Source organism: Camelus bactrianus, chromosome X, assembly GCF_048773025.1.
Source record: "Camelus bactrianus isolate YW-2024 breed Bactrian camel chromosome X, ASM4877302v1, whole genome shotgun sequence".
In the NCBI taxonomy this organism is placed as follows: domain Eukaryota; kingdom Metazoa; phylum Chordata; class Mammalia; order Artiodactyla; family Camelidae; genus Camelus; species Camelus bactrianus.
In genome coordinates, this window is record NC_133575.1 from 118,277,378 (window position 1) to 118,293,783 (window position 16,406).

The 16,406-nt window shown below is 39.0% G+C and overlaps 1 protein-coding gene across 4 annotated transcripts in view; it reads right to left on the reverse strand.

The window, feature by feature from the left end:
• TMLHE (trimethyllysine hydroxylase, epsilon) overlaps window positions 1-15,986 on the reverse strand; it is an 80,667-nt gene extending 64,681 nt beyond the window's left edge. For 2 of the 4 annotated variants that reach the window (XM_045504401.2, XM_045504402.2), the window contains exons 1-2: window positions 15,823-15,986; window positions 14,671-14,813 (exon numbers count right to left, since the gene is read on the reverse strand). In XM_045504401.2, the coding sequence (XP_045360357.1) occupies window positions 14,671-14,750 (80 nt within the window). In that variant the 5' untranslated portion in view covers window positions 14,751-14,813; window positions 15,823-15,986. The remainder of the gene's footprint in view (window positions 1-14,670; window positions 14,814-15,822) is intronic. The other 2 variants (XM_045504400.2, XM_010967097.3) reach the window with 2 other exon arrangements.
• Between the last annotated feature and the right edge of the window lie 420 nt (window positions 15,987-16,406).

Here is a 16,406-nt window from a genome sequence, read left to right on the forward strand (position 1 = left end):
GAGGTTTTCTTTGTATTTATTCTGCACTTTTTAAATTTATGACTTGATGCTTGTGATAGACAATTCTAAAATGACTTCCAGTGACTCTTGCCATATTATAATCCCTTCCACTGGAGGGCGAGAGGGACTGTGACTATGATGGATAGGATTTCACTTGAATGATTAAGTTATGTATATGGCACATCTGACTTTAAGAAAGGGAGATAGAATGACATTCTCCAGGAGCATCCATGTTGCTGCAAATGGCATTATGTAATGTCATTCTAAGTGAAGTAAGCCAGAAAGAGAAAGAAAAATACCATATGAGATCGCTCATATGTGGAATCTAAAAAACAAAAACAAAAACAAACAAACAAACAAAAACAAAGCGTAAATAAAGGACAGAAATAGACTCACAGACAGAGAATACAGACTTGTGGTTACCGGGGGGTTGGAGGGTGGGAAGGGATAGACTGGGATTTCAAAATTGTAAAATAGACTACACTGTATAGCACAGGGAAATATACACAAAATGTTATGATAACTCACAGAGAAAAAAATGTGACAATGAATATATATATATGTTCATGTATAACTGAAAAATTGTGCTCTACACTGGAATTTGACACAACATTGTAAAATGATTATAAATCAATAAAAAATGTTAAAAAAAAAAAAAAAGAAAGGGAGATAATCTTTGGTTCGCCTGGCCTAATCCAGCGATCTCTTAAAAGGGATGGGCTTTTTCTGGTGAGAGACTTGAAACAGAAGAGGAATTTGCTGTCAAGGAGATTCTCCACGGGCTTTGAAGATGAAGAGGACTACATGGCAAGTAATGCAGGCAGTGTCTAGTAGCTGAGAGTAACCCACATCTGATATGCAAGAAGGAAACAGTAACCTCAGTCCTACAGCCATGTGGAACTGAATTCAGCCAACAATCCGAATGAGTCTGGGTGTGGATTCTTAGCCAGAGCCTCCAGAAAAGAATACAGCCTAACAAACACCCCGAGTTCAGCCTTTAATACAATGACCAGAGAACCCAGTCATGCCATGCCTTGTCTTCTGACCTACAGAACTGTAAGATAATAAATGGGTGTTTGTATGCTTTGTTACTTTTGGAAAAGTCTCAGTCATTATCTCTTCAAATATTGTTTTTGTACCATTCTCTCCCTCCCCTCCTAGGACTTCTATTACAAATATATAAGACATTTACATGTACTAGGTGCCAGGCACTATTATAAGTACTGGAAATACATCAGTAAACAAAACAAATATTTCTGTCCTCATGAAGCACCTTCTAATGGCGTCCTAATCTCCCCTACTTAAACTGACTCCTTTCACAGTGTTCTTCCTCATAGTTAATTTGAATATCATCCAATCAGTTGTAGAACTAGTTCAATGTGAAATCTGTGCTTCAAACTTCATACCTCCTCTTTAAAATTTCTCCCTTGCAGACAATTTTCAAATAATGATAACTTTTACCCCTAAATGATTATCAAACCTGAACCATTGCATTACATCTCTATACACCAGTCCAGGTCCGCCATTATTCCTCACTCAAAAACTGCAAAAGCCACCTAACTGACCTATCCATACACACATTTATCCTCCTTTCAATCCATTTTGCACACTGTAGGAAGAGTGAACTAAAATAATAATATGTCATTCATTTCGAATGGATCCCTAGGGCATTCAGGGTAAAGTCCAATTTCCTTAACATGTTATGTAATGTCTTCCATTATCTGGTCCTGAGCAACCTCTTAGCCTCACTTCCTGCTATTTACCTCCTTGTGCTTCATTGCTTATAATTTCCCAGACCCACTATACTCTTTCTTCCTTCTGAGAAACTAATGTTCCTGCTCTTTGTTCTCTCAAACAGGAAGCCATTCCTACTCTGTCTTTTATTCATCTTTCAAGAATCAGTGGAGATATCACCTCATCAAAGAATTCCTCCCTAAACTACCAGAATGAACCAGTAGCTTTCCTGGGTCCTTTTATAGTAGTCTGTTTATGCCTCTGTCTTCTTTCTTAATACATTTTGCTGAAATTATGTTTAAGAGTTTTTCCCACCAGTAATACTTGGACACTCCTCAGTATTAAGACATTCATTTTTGCAATACGTTTCCTAGTACTTAGGAGAATTCCATAAATGTTTGTGGAAATTGGATTGAATTGCTTCCAGCTTCACAGCCTCTTTAAATCTGGTAAGTTGTATGCTGCAAATATTCACTTAGTAAGTAATAAAAATATTGACAAGGTCAAGCCTAAGGTAGGATTCACAGCAGGCCATCTAAAACTCTCTCTTTGCTTATGGTCTGTTATGGTAATTTAATTAATTAATACATAATTATATTAATTATCTAACCCATCAATATAGGTTCATAATTCTTGTTCCTAAGGGTACCATAAAAGACTTGCTAAAATCTTGCTTAAATTTCATTCATTAATTCCATGTACATGTTATATCTGTCATATTTCTATAAACTATCTCTAATTATCAGAAATAAACATGAGATTTGTGTGGAATGTCTTTGTGTGTTGGTCACTTTGTAATTTTCTAAGTACTCGCTTACTTTGAAAATCTGTTCTAGAAGCTAACTCAAGTTCAGCTCATTGATTAGAAGATTGAAAACTCTTCCTCCTTTTTCTTTGTTAGAAATGGTATTGTACTTATATAAATCCAGTCTTAAAGCACCTCTCCTTATTCTCCTTAATTCTTTTGATCATTGAGAGTGGTTTAACAATATCAAGTTATAACTTATCCATACTAGAACACATGTACTTTTTCTTTCTCAGAACATAGTTAAAATATTGTTCTTGTTGTCGTTGTAAGTATGTATTTCTACAAGTCTGAGGTAATTTGGGGCCTTATTCTTCTAAATATTAATCCTCTAGGCACATACCACCTGTTATATTAATCCTTCTTTCCATCTTTTATACATTATCCTTAAAAAAAAACAACTATGCACTTACTGTAAAACTTCCATGTAGCACTATGGCTTTCCTCATTTCTCCTTTAATAGAATAATTTGTTGTTTCATAGTCAAAATGATGTTTTTGAGAGCTTCCCAACCTTTAGAGACTAAAGCCATCTTAATGTAAATTAAGGTCCAACAAGTATCAATCACAATAACAGAAATTTCTGGAGAACAGCCATAGCTAGAAATTCTAGTCAGAGTAAGCAATTACATAATAGGTCAATCTGAATCTTTTCATGGTTATTACTAAGGAAGAAGCATTACCTCCTAAAGGCTTAAAGCCAAGAGTCCATTTAGCTCCTGTCAATTTTTCCTTCCAAATGTCTCTCAGATTTGTCCTTCTCTTTCCATTCCTATAGATGCCTTCATCACCTCATACCTGGACTACTGCCATAGACTAGATCGTTTTCTTGCCTCCATTCCATCCATATTCCAATCCATTTTCCATACTACTGCCAGATTAATCTTCTTAAAACACTTTCATCATGCCACTTTCCTGCCTGAGACTAGCTCAAATGTCACCTTCTTTGTAAAATTTTCCTAACTCTCCTAGGAAGAGTAAGTAGCTGCCTACTCAGCGTTTTCACAGTTCTTTGTGCATACCCTTATTAATGCAGTTACAACACATATAATAATTGCCTGTTTCATTATTTTTGTCTTCCCATTTTATTGAGTCATCTCTTTAAAACAGCACTCAAGTCTTCACATAATTGGCCCCATCTATCTTGCCCCATCATCTCAGGGCCTTCACATATGTTGTTTCCTCTGTCTACCATGTCCTCCCTCTCATTCTTCCTACCCATTCTTCAGGTTTCAGATCAATTCATTAAAGAAAACTTCCCTGACACTCTTGATTAACTAATTAGCTAATCAATTCATTTAACAAATATTTATTGGGTGTCAACTTAATGCCAGGAACTATTTTAGGCACTTGGAAAACAGACAAAAATTCCTGCTTTCATGCTTATCTTCTAGTGGAAGGAGGCAGACAATTAAAGATAAACATAATAAATGAGTAAATTATACAGTATATTATAAAGCAATAAGAACTATGAAAAAACCCAGCAGGATGAAAGGGTGTAGGACTTTTGAACATAGTGATCAAGAAAGACTTTACTGAGAAAAATGACATTTGAACAAAAGGAGTTATTCATGAAGATGTCTGGTATAAAACAGGCCAATGCAAAGGGTCCAAGCTGAGATTGTATCTGTCATATCTGTGTCTATGTTTAACTAGGACAATAATATATTTGATTTCATGAGTTAAAAGAATGCTGCTTTATATCAGGGTCTCAAAATTAAATGCCAATGGGGTCTAGGCAAGTAACATAAATAGGTCAAGTATAAGAGAAAACAAGGGATTGTGGAGAGAGGGGTAAACTGAAGAATGTTTGTTCTGTCCAAAAATTCTAGTCACTATTCAGCTCTAGCTAATTATTGCCAGACAGGCCTAGTGCTGCCAGATTTGGGAGGAGCCAGAAATGCATATTATATAAGAACTCTTCCAATTTGTAATGTTGACAACTACATTAGTCCGGGTCCTCTGAAAAGGAGATGCCATGACAGGAATAGATGTGCAAGTGGTTTATCTGGGGAAACATGTGTGAGAAAAATGGGGAGAGAGTCTGAAAAAAACTGGTAGAGCTGTCAGACCATGATGTAGGTGCAATCCCTGTGGAGGAGAGAGAGAATGAGACAAGGTCTTAAACTGCAGATGCAATTCTAAGAAGGTTTCAACAAGGTTGTTAGGGAGTCCTCAAGCAAAGGTGGTCATTAGAGGATTATGAATCTCCAAGAAATTGGCCTTCATTAGTATCCTTGTCATCCATGCTCAGTTCATAGTTGAGAGCAGACTGTGGGAAGTGTGGACTCACATGGCAGCTGGGCCCTTGGTCAGTTACACTTCCTTTAGTTTGATATTTCAGAAGCACTTTGTTGTGGATACCACAAGTAAATCTAACATTGTGGTGGCCAGAAAGGTTTGGCCAAAAATACATCCTCAAGTTATATTCAGCCAAAATGTGGACCTTTTTCAACCTCTGCTCTAGTTACTAACATATATTTCACCATGGATGGGCTAGTTACATATACATCCTGAGATAGGCCAAAATAGATTACCAATAGCACCTAGGTAGTAGGATTTAGATACCAGATTAGAACATGAAAAGCTTTAGCTGAGGTGGGTTAAAAATGCATTGCCAGAATAGAGAGGTGGTTTCACAGTATGAAGGAGCAAAACTGCAATCCAAAAAAACCCCCAAAATTATGAGTAAGCATATTGCTTAAAACAAAGTGTCTATAAGCATTATAGACATGATAAACAGTGAAGCTGAATAAACAGTAATGTTGAAAGACAGAAATAGATGATCATTTTTGACTAAGCAGAGCACTGCAGATTTCTACATGAAATGAAAGTGAGCACTGTTACATATACTATATTTATTTAGTATGCTGTGAGAATAAAAGCAAGAGCTAAAAATTTGGGGGATCTGAAAAGCAATAACAACTGTGGCCCTTGGTGAGAGACAATAATGTCAAGAAGGACATGGCCAATTTCATCAGTGCATCTACTGTAATGAGTATGGCAGGACAGGGCAGGCTGAGGTAAAGTTTATGTCAAACAAGGGTGGTCTAAGGTCAAAGCAGGTGCAGTTGCACTTTGGGGTTTCCTGGTGTATCCTTGGTTACAGTGCACGTTTCTGAATATCACAGAATATAATGTCAAGGGACTTCTTCTAGGAGCCATAGAGGCACAGTGGGATAGCATTATGGTACAGGCAGAGAACTTGGGCATAGATCTGGCCAGTAAGGACTTACAGCTGGCAATGTACGAGTAGTTCCTACAACCCGTGGTCACACACACCCTTCAACCACACATTCCATATCTAGGTGATAGGTCAGGGTTTTTCAAATCTTTGTCAGGCTCTTCTGAGCACAGGTGCTAAGCACAGGTTGCTGCTTCTGGATGAAGCTTACTGATGCTGGTGCCCACTGGAAAGGGTGCCCCTGTACCCTGGGGGGGATGACTTTATAGCAGGGATTGCCCACATGTACTTTGGGAGTGGCCTTTGACTGCTGAGGATTTGTAGTTAAAGTATGGATAAGGCACCCCATCATCCATGTGGGGTCACCTGCAATATTCTGTTGGAGAAAACCCTTTTTCAGATGCATAGATGTTGTGGGATAAGATGTAGTATAAATGAAGAGCCCCCCTAAATGCCTTGGGATGCTTTGGAGCTCCAGCGACCATAGTGAACTCTGGGCAGCTATGATGAATTGCCAGAAAAGAAGAGGCAATGGTGCAACAGGAGAAACAAATGACAAAGATGGTTTCCAGAAGAGTTAAATGGGAGATGACCCAGTGTTAGTCACATTGAATGGTTCATGATTTCCCTGTGAATAGCCACTTATGTGCCAAAACTCTCTTTTTATGATTTGAGGTACATGCTAAAGGAGTGGGTATATATGATTAAAGAAGACAAACTATCCTAGTTGGCATGGGGCAAGGGGGACAGTTCTCAATGGTTCTGATCACGGTGTTGGTGATAATACTTTACCTTAGAATGTTCTCTTCACTCTATGTAAAATCTCTACTCATTCTTCAAAGGCCATTTCAAATCCTATTCATTCAAAGAAGCCTTCCTCAGATCATCTGGACTACACAGAATTCTTTCTTTCCTGATGGTAAACAGCAAATACTGTTTGTATCAAATATGATAGTATTGCCTTGATTTGAACTGTCCTCCTAAATGAGTTAAGTATGTAAGCTTTGATTCTCCAGCTAGACTGAAAATTCCATGAAGTCACAGAATAAATTTTTTGTAACCCCCACAGTGCCAAACATATACTAAAGACTCAATATGTTTTTAATATGAATTTGATTAAACCAAGATCTAACAATCATTGGTTGCAGAATAATTAGAAATACCTGGAAAATAGCTATAGCTAGAAATCTTAGTCAGAGTAGGCAATTGCATATGGGTCAACTCAATCTTCTCATGCTTACTACAAAGAAAAAAAACATCATCTCCTGAAAGACCGCAAGCCAAACTAGGGCACTTTGATTCCTGAATGACTGGAAGTTAAATCTGAGCATAATGACTACATTAGGAATTGGAATAAAACCAACTTATTCTTTACTTTCTCTGCAGCACAAGAATCATGAGAGAAACTTGAAATCTGAAATGTCCAAGTTTTAGCTCAAATTACAAAACAAGAATCATGCTAAGAACTTGAAATCCCAAATGTCCACATTTTAGTTCAAATTACAAAACAAAGAAAAACAATTGGAAAAACAAATCACTAAGACACCTAAAATAAATACAGGCAAAACTGCAGTGGCTAAGTAAAGACAAAACTATTCAGCAAAACTATTCCCCAAAGAACAAAGATGAACTGAACAAAACTGTCAAAAACAACTCCTTCATGACTCTTGAAATTGATCAAAATCATACAATAAATTGAGAGGCATTAATTTAAAAAACTTTGAGTAAGAATGGTGGGAATCTGAAGCATTTTAATTAGGGGGCTGTTCCCATTACTCCCACCATCTTTGCGGTATGGTGGTTTTAAACGGGAAGTGGAGGCCACAAGGACAGATAGCTCCACTGATGTTGGGTGCTGCCATGATTTGGAGCAAAGCACAATAAAACCCATGTCCAGTGGCATTGATAAAAACAACAGCAATCTCAGTAGAAAATAATCAAGAAAGGCCAACATCACAGCTAGCCTAATGTCTCAATACTAGTTGTGAAGAGCTACAGACCAGGAAACCAGCAAGAAATTTAATGTGGATATCCAAGGACTGAGAAGCAAAGTGGGCCTTGAGAAGCTCCCATATATCCCTGGGGGTTTGGCAGACCACATGCATGTGCAAGGTTGCAACGCCCACTTAGGAGAGGTTAAAGTCGGTCCCAGATATATACTTGTCCCTGGAAAAACGTGAGGCCTTGTTCACATAGAAAGTAAGAGCTAGGACAGACTTGTAAATGGTCTAAACTTTGATTGTTTTTCCCAACATACATACAGACCCACTGGCAAGGGGTGGGAGATTTATTGGTTTAAGATTTTAATCACAATCAGACCAACCACTGGCTGACCACTAAGCTATGCTGACACAGAGGTAATATTGTCCAAAATGTCCAGTTTTCACTTAAAAAGTTAGACATGCAAAAAACAGTAACATGTGACCCATTTATAGGCAGTAAAAAAGCAGTTAATAGAAACTGTCTCTGAAAGGCCCAAATGTTGCATACAGCAGGCAAAGACATAAAAATATCCTCAAAAAACTAGAGAAAATCATGTTTAATGAATTCAAGCAAAGTATGAGGGCAGTGATTAATCACATAAAAATATAAACAGACAAATTATAAAAAGAATTAAATGGGAATTTGAGTTGACAAGTTTCAATAACTGAAATTAAAAATTCACTGGGAGGATTCTACAGCAGATTTAAGCTGGCAGAAGAAGGAACAAATAAACATGAAGACAGATGAACAGAAATTATTTTATTTTCAGAACAGAAAGAAAAAGAATTAACAGATCCACAGAGACCTGTGGGACACCAGCAAGTATACCAACCTAGATTAGTTTGCTACAGCTACCAAAACAAAGTACCAGAAAATGTGCAGCTTAAACAACAGAAATATATTGTTCCACTATTCTGTAGGCTAGAAGTCTGAGGTCAAGGTGTTGGCAGGGTTGATCCCTTGTAAGGACTGTGTGGGAAAGATCTGTTCTAGATCTCTTTCTTTGGCTTGTATATGGCTGTCTTCTCTCTGTGTCTTCACATCATCTTCCCTGTGTATGTATGTATCTCCAAATTTTCCCTTTTTATAAGAATATCGGTCATATTGGATTAGGGTCCACCCTAATGACCTCATTTTAATTTGATTACCTCTATAAAGATCTTATCTACAAATAAGATTACATTTTTGGGTACAGGGGGTTAGGCCTTCAACATATGAATTTGGGAGGGCCACAATTTAATCCATAATATAGCCTATGAGTAATTTGAGTCCAAGAGGGAGCAAAGAGACAAAAAGGAACAGAAAAAATATTTGAAAAGATAATTGCCAAAAAATCTCAAACTTGATGAAAAATAATCTATACATCTGAGAAGCTCAAAAACCTACAAGTAGGACAAACATAAAAAAAAATTCACTCTGAGACAAATTACAGTCACACTGTTGAAAGCCAACAACAATAGACAAGTTTCAAAGCAGCAAGAGAAAAATGATTCCTCATATATAAGGGAACTACAGTAAGATTAAAAGGAGACTTCTCATCAGAAACAATGGAGGTCGGAGGAAGTACAATGGCATATGGAACATGCTAAAGTTAAAAAAAAAAAACTGTCAACCATGAGTTCTATAGACAGCAAAACTATCCTTTGAAAATGTAATAAAGACATTCCCATATGGAGAATTCATTGCTAGCAGATGTCCTTTACAAGAAATACTAATGGAAGTCCCTCAGGTTAAAAGGAAATGACACCAGATAGTAATCAAATCATCCAAAGAAATAAAAGTAAAGGTTAAATACATAGGCAAATATAAAATACAGACACACATATATATACTTACAAACATATACACACATATACATACACACACATATATTTATATCTTTTCTGTTAACTGGTCCAAAATGCAACCACATAAAACAATAATTATAAAATGTAGTCTCAATTTTAGAACATATAAAGCTACAATATACATGATGATTACAAAAATGTATGGGGAGAGAATAAACCAATGCAGGAGCAAGAAAATGATGCCATTGATGATAACATGAATCCACAGAAGGAAATGAAGACCACTAGAAACTGTAAACTGTGAGTTAATCTAAAAGACTTTATAAATGTATTTTCTCCTTTTTTCTTTATCCTCTTTAAAAGATATGATTTTACAGTTCATAACTGTAACTCTGTATATTGGGGTTATAATCACATATAAATGTAATATATGTGATAATAGTAGCACAAAGGAAGGGAAAGAATGCACACCAGAGTCCCAGACCACTTCCAAACTGCTGCTTTTGAGAGCACCAGCAATGGTTGACCCATTCAGATGTAGTGCCAAGTCTGAGCCAGCTCCATCCTCCACAACTGTACACTCTTCTCAACCTGCAATAGCAGCCTTCATCCCAGTGGGATACTGCACTATGGAGCAAAAGGGGCCAGAAGTGGGTGCTCGGTGTGGGCTGGGGCACATGTTTGGGCAGTTCCAAGACACCAATTAGAATTCCAGACCACTCCCAATCTGCTTCCCTCATCCCATTCAGATGTAGTGCAGGTCCAAGCTGACTCCATCCCCCAACAGCTTCACACTCTCCTCAGCAGCAGCAGTCTTTGCCCTACTGCAGAGCTGCACCATGGAGCAAGAGGAGCCAGAGTGAGTGCTCAGTGTGGGCCAAAGCATGTGCTAGGGCATTCATGGTAAACCAGCCAGAGCCCCATGCAGGCTCAATCTTCTCCTTGTTTTGGGAGTAAGCAAGTGTGTGCAAGCTCTTCACAAGTTTAATCTAAGTTTCTCATAGCCCCCTGTCAGTCCCACTAGTCTTAAAACCAAATAAGGGTGTGTTGGGGAAACTGGACAGCAGCATGTAAATCAGTGAAGCTAGAACACTCCCTTACACCGTACACAAAAATAAACTCAAAATGGATCAAAGACTTAAACATAAGACAAGATTCAATAAACCTCCTTGAAGAAAATATAGGCAAAACATTATCTGACATACATCTCAAAAATGTTCTCCTAGGACAGTCTACCCAAGCAATAGAAATAAAAGCAAGAATAAACAAATGGGACCTAATGAAACTCACAAGCTTCTGCACAGCAAAGGGAACCATAAGTAAAACAAAATGACAAACTGCAGAATGGGAGAAAATTTTTGCAAATGATGAAACCAACAAAGGCTTGATCTCCAGAATATATAAGCAGCTCATACAACTTAATAAAAAGAAAACAAATAACCCCAACCAAAAATGGGCAGAAGACCTAAGCAAGCAATTCTCCAAGGAAGACATACAAATGATCAATAGGAACGTGAAAAAATGTTCAGTATCACTAATTATCAGAGAAATGCAAATCAAAGCTACAATGAGGTATCACCTCACACTAGTCAGAATGGCCATCATTCAAAAGTCCACAAATGACAAATGCTGGAGAAGCTGTGGAGAAAAGGGAACCCTCCTACACTGCTGGTGGGAATGCAGTTTGGTGCAGCCACTGTGGAAAACAGTATAGGGATTCCTCAAAAGACTAGGAATAGACTTACCGTATGACCCAGGAATCCCGCTCCTAGGCATATATCCAGAAGGAACCCTACTTCAGGATGACACCTGCACCCCAGTGTTCATAGCAGCACTATTTACAATAGCCAAGACATGGACACAGCCTAAATGTCCATCGACAGATGACTGGATAAAGAAGAAGCGGTATATTTATACAATGGAATACTATTCAGCCATAAAAATGACAACATAACACCACTTGCAGCAACATGGATGTCCCTGAAGAATGTCATTCTAAGTGAAGTAAGCCAGAAAGAGAAAGAATAATACCATATGAAATCACTCATATATGGAATCTAAAAAAAAAAAACCATAAATACAAAACAGAAACAGACTCATAGACATAGAATACAAACTTGTGGTTGCCACAGGGGAGGGAGGTGGGAAGGGATAGACTGGGAGTTTGAAATTTGTAGATACTGACAGGCATATGCAGAACAGACAAACAAGATTATACTGTATAACACAGGGAAATATATGCAACATCTTGTGGTAGCTCACAGCAAAAAAAAAAAATTGACAATGAATATATGCATGTTCATGTATAACTGAAAAATTGTGCTGTACACGGGAATCTGACACAACATTGTAAAATGACTATAACTCAATAAAAATGTTTAAAAACATGGGCAGAAGACATGAGTAAACATTTTTCCAAAGAAGATACACAGATGTCCAACAGGTACATGAAAAAATGCTCAAAATCACGAGCCATCAGGGAAATGCAAATGAGAACTACAATGAGATATCACCTCACAACTGGTCAGAATGGCTGTTATCAAAAAGACAACAAATAACAAGTGCTGGCGAGGATGTGGAGAAAAGGGAACCCTTGTGTACTGCTGGTGGGAATGTAAATTGGTACAATCACTATGAAAACAGTACAGAAGTCCCTTAAAGAATTAAAAATAGAACTGCCATATGTTCTAGAAATTTCACTTCTGGGTATATACCCCAAAAACAAAAGCACTAATTTGAGAAGATATATGCACCTCTATGATCATTGCAGCATTATTTACAATAGCTAAGATATGGAAACAACCTAAGTGTTCATTGATTGACGAATGGATAAAGAAAACACACAGACACATAATGCAATAATATTCATTCATAACAAAAGAAAGAAATCTTCCCTTTTCAACAATACAGATTAGAGGTGATTATGCTAAGTGAAAAAGTCAAACAGAGAAAGGGAAACACCATATGATTTCAGTTATAAGTGGAATCTAAAAAAATAAAACCAATAAATAAGCATAACAAAAGAGAAACAGACTCTCTAGATAAAGAGAACAAACTGGTAGTTGCCAGAGGGGAGGGAGGTGGTTGGGATGAGAGAAACAGGTGAGGGAGATTAAGAGGTACAAACTTCTAGTTATGAAATAAATGAGTTATGTGGATGTAATATATATATAGGGAAATACTCAATAATATATCTTTGTATGGTGATACGTGGTAACTAGACTTATGGTGATTCAATTTGTAAGGTATAAAAATATCAACTCACTGTATTGTGCACGTGGAACTAACATACTATTGTAGATCAATTATACTTCAATTTTCTAAAAAGATGAATTTAGACCCCATACCTCACACCACATGCAAAAGCTAAGTCATAATGGACTAGATATAAATGTAAGAGGTAAAACTATAAAACTTTCAGAAGTAAATATAGGAGACCTTGGATTAAGCAAAGAGTTCTTAGATACAATACCAAAAAGCACTACTTGTAAAAGAAAAATGATAAATTGAACTTAAAATTCAACACCTTTGCTCTTCAAAAGACATCATTAAAAATGAAAAGACAAGTCACAGACTGGAAAAGTATTTTTAAATCATATACCTGAAAAAGGACTTGTATCCTAAATATATAAAGAATTCTTATATCTCAATAAGAAGGGAAACAACCTAATTGAAAAATGGGCAAAGTAAGTAATACACATTTCTCCAAACAACATATACAAATGGGCAAGAAACAGATGAAACTATGTACAACATCATTAGTCATTAGGGAAATGCAAATCAAAACCACAATGAGGTATCTCTTCATATCCACTAGGATGGCTATAATAAAAAATGGAGAATAACAAGTATTGGCTAGGATGTAAAGAAATTAGAACTTTATACACTGCTGGTGGTGCAAGTAAATGTAATCAATGTAAAATGGTGCAGCCATGGTGAAAAGCAGTTTGGCAGTTAGTCAGAAAGTTCAACATAGCGTTATCATTTGACCAGCAATTCCGGTCCTAGGTATCTACCCAAGGGAACTGAAAACCTATGTCCACCCAAAATCTTGTACGTGAATGTCTATGCCAGTCCTATTCACAATAGCCAAGGTAGAAATAACCCAGATGTCCATAAACAAAAGGTGGTGTATACATACGCTATATACAACTATTCGACCATTGAAATGTAATGAAGTACTGATTCATCCTACAACATGGATGAACCTTGAAAATGTCCCACTAAGTAAAAGAAGCAAGTCACAAAAGACTGCGTACTATCTGATTCCACTTATGTGAAATGTGCAGGATAGGCAATGCATAGAGACAGGAAGCAGATTAGAGATTGCTGGGGGCTAGGGTGGTAATGGGAACTAAGTGCAAATGGGCCTGAGAGAGAGGCCAGTGGGGTGATGCAACTATCTAATACTGGATCGCAGTGATAGCCGCACCACTCGATAAATGTACTAAAAATCCTTGAATGTTCACGTAAAATTAGTCAATTCCATGGTACGTAAATTACATCTCAATACAAAAATTTAAAAACACTTTGGGAAGCAGAGGGAACAAAAGGCAAGTTTGAGTCTTTGACAATGTATTAGGGGTCATACAGAGCTCATCAGGCTGTTGTATGTTGTTGATGATGTTGTTGTTGCTGTGGTTATGATCAGCATGGTGGTTTTCCCATGACAGCTGAAGGTCAAGCAAGGATTTAGGTCTTGTAAAATAAAAATTTTCGAAGCAAAAGGAAAAGAGTGTTGCTGGGTTGAAATTTTGAGTAGCAGTAGGGGCAAAGAGAAGTGCATAGGTTTAAAAAAACATTCAGGCTGCAGAAGTGACAAGACTTCATACTGAGTGATACTGGGAATGCGGAAGGGTGAGGATGCCTCAGACTTAGCATGCTTAAAGTTGGATTCCTGTTGTCTTGTCACACTTTTGTCCTCCTGTGCTGCTAATCTCAGGGAGTGGACCGGTATCCTGGCACAGAGTAACCATTCATTGATTATCTTTGGTATCTTTGGAGTGAAAGCATGCATGAACAGAGTCAAAATATGGCCAAAGCATTCACCAGGTCCTGCCAAACAGCCAATCCTACACTCACCCACAAGCTCAGCTCAGCAGCTCTCTACCAGAATTTCTCTCTCACTCTGTTGACCGTTCGGAAATTATCGGGGCCCACACCCCGAAGAACACTCACCTTCGTTCAGCCACTCCTTGCCTAAACCCTGCAGGTGTGGCAAAGGCCACGTTGTGCCCAAAGCCTCTTATCCAGTACATTCTTTACACGTGGACGATGGCAGGTGCCCATATAGCCCATATGAGCAGGGGGGACATCTGGTGCTGTAGAAAGAGGGTCACAGTGGTGCCCAGCTGGTGGACCCGTGTTCACTTTAGCTCTGAGCAGAAAGAGACTCTTCCCATCAGAGGGGTTTATTAATCCAGGGCCCACCTCCCCCACCCTACCCGCCATCCTGGCAGGCAGAAAACACAGCTGCTACAAACACTGCAGACAGCGAGTGATCAATTTGGATATTTTGCTGCTGTTCCCAGTGTTGACAACCAGACATACAGAACTGCTTGTGGTTCCTCATGCAGATACCCAAACCAGGAAGTGATACTTCCCAGAAGTAAAGAATGAGGTGGGACACGAAAAAGCAGTCAGTCCCCAGACTCAACCAACCCAGGGAACATTCACTACCTCATACTGGTTATGAAATAAAGTATAATCTCTGTAAGTACTGTGGTAAATAAATACATTCGCCTCTCATGGTTGTGAAGGTTACAGGGCTTTTCATAATATATGGCTGCCATTATTATTATCACCAGTTCCTTAATGAAGAGGAATCAGAATGACACCAAACTGTTCTTCCATAGTGTTTCTAATTCTTTGCCTTTATAGCTAAGTCATACCTTTCCCTGCACTGCCAAGCAAAGCGAAGCACGGAGAGGGTAGGGACTTGCTGAAAGCTAGACAGTCAATGACAGACCCAGGCCAGTGAAGTCCGACCGAGGTTGAGACAATGTACACTGAGCGTCAGTCTCGACGCGCGGCTGCTCCAGCTTTTCCAGCTCTTCCCTAGCACTAGGCCCATCTGACCCCGCGCTGGTCTCCGGGCGGACTCTGTCGCACAACTGACACAAACCGTGACGACAGCCCTGCGGCAAGGTACAAGTGACCTTCTTTTCTGCCAGGGTTGAGGTGAGTACCACCGCCCTGGGGCGGAGCCGTCAGAGTGGAAGCCACCGCCCTCTTACTGGGCCAGGCCTGAAAGCCAGCGCCTGGACAAATCCACCCACCCATCGCACCCACCCAGGATACCTCTTCCCCGATCCACGGGGCGGGACCCACCTGTGCTGGAGGTCGCGACTCCCAGCTCAGCAAAGCGGGAGGAAATGCCAGCAAGGAGAGCCTCGGGAAGCAGCCCTACGCCCGCCTTCTGCTTTTTCGCCCGAAAACTGTCTGCCCAGCGCTCCCCTCCCCCAGCCTTTTCGGGCCCGGCGCAAGCCTGTAGGCCCCGCCCCTCTCCTTCCGGCTATGCCGGGTTGGGGCTTTGCACGCCTGGGACCTAGCCAGCTGTGGGGGCGTGCTAGAGCTTCTGATCCGGAAGGATCAGGTTGGGGCGCTCTCGTTGATTACCCGCATTTAGATTTGGAACCACAGATTCGTGTAAAAGCCAGGTATCTTGCTTGCTTTTTCAGGACTCCTTACAGTACGCTCGTATTTATGGTATTTTATTGAGGTTTACTGGAACTGAAATTCTTCCACTATCCTTCCATCACTTTCTTGAACTTACATTGCATACCATTCAGTGCTGGACTCCCCAGTTCTGTTGAGCTCCTTGAATCCAAGGTTCAGGTACAGTGTTAAATACAGTCAGCACTAGAATGGAGTGAGCCATTAGGATGTATGTTTTATACAAGTGAAAATTCAGG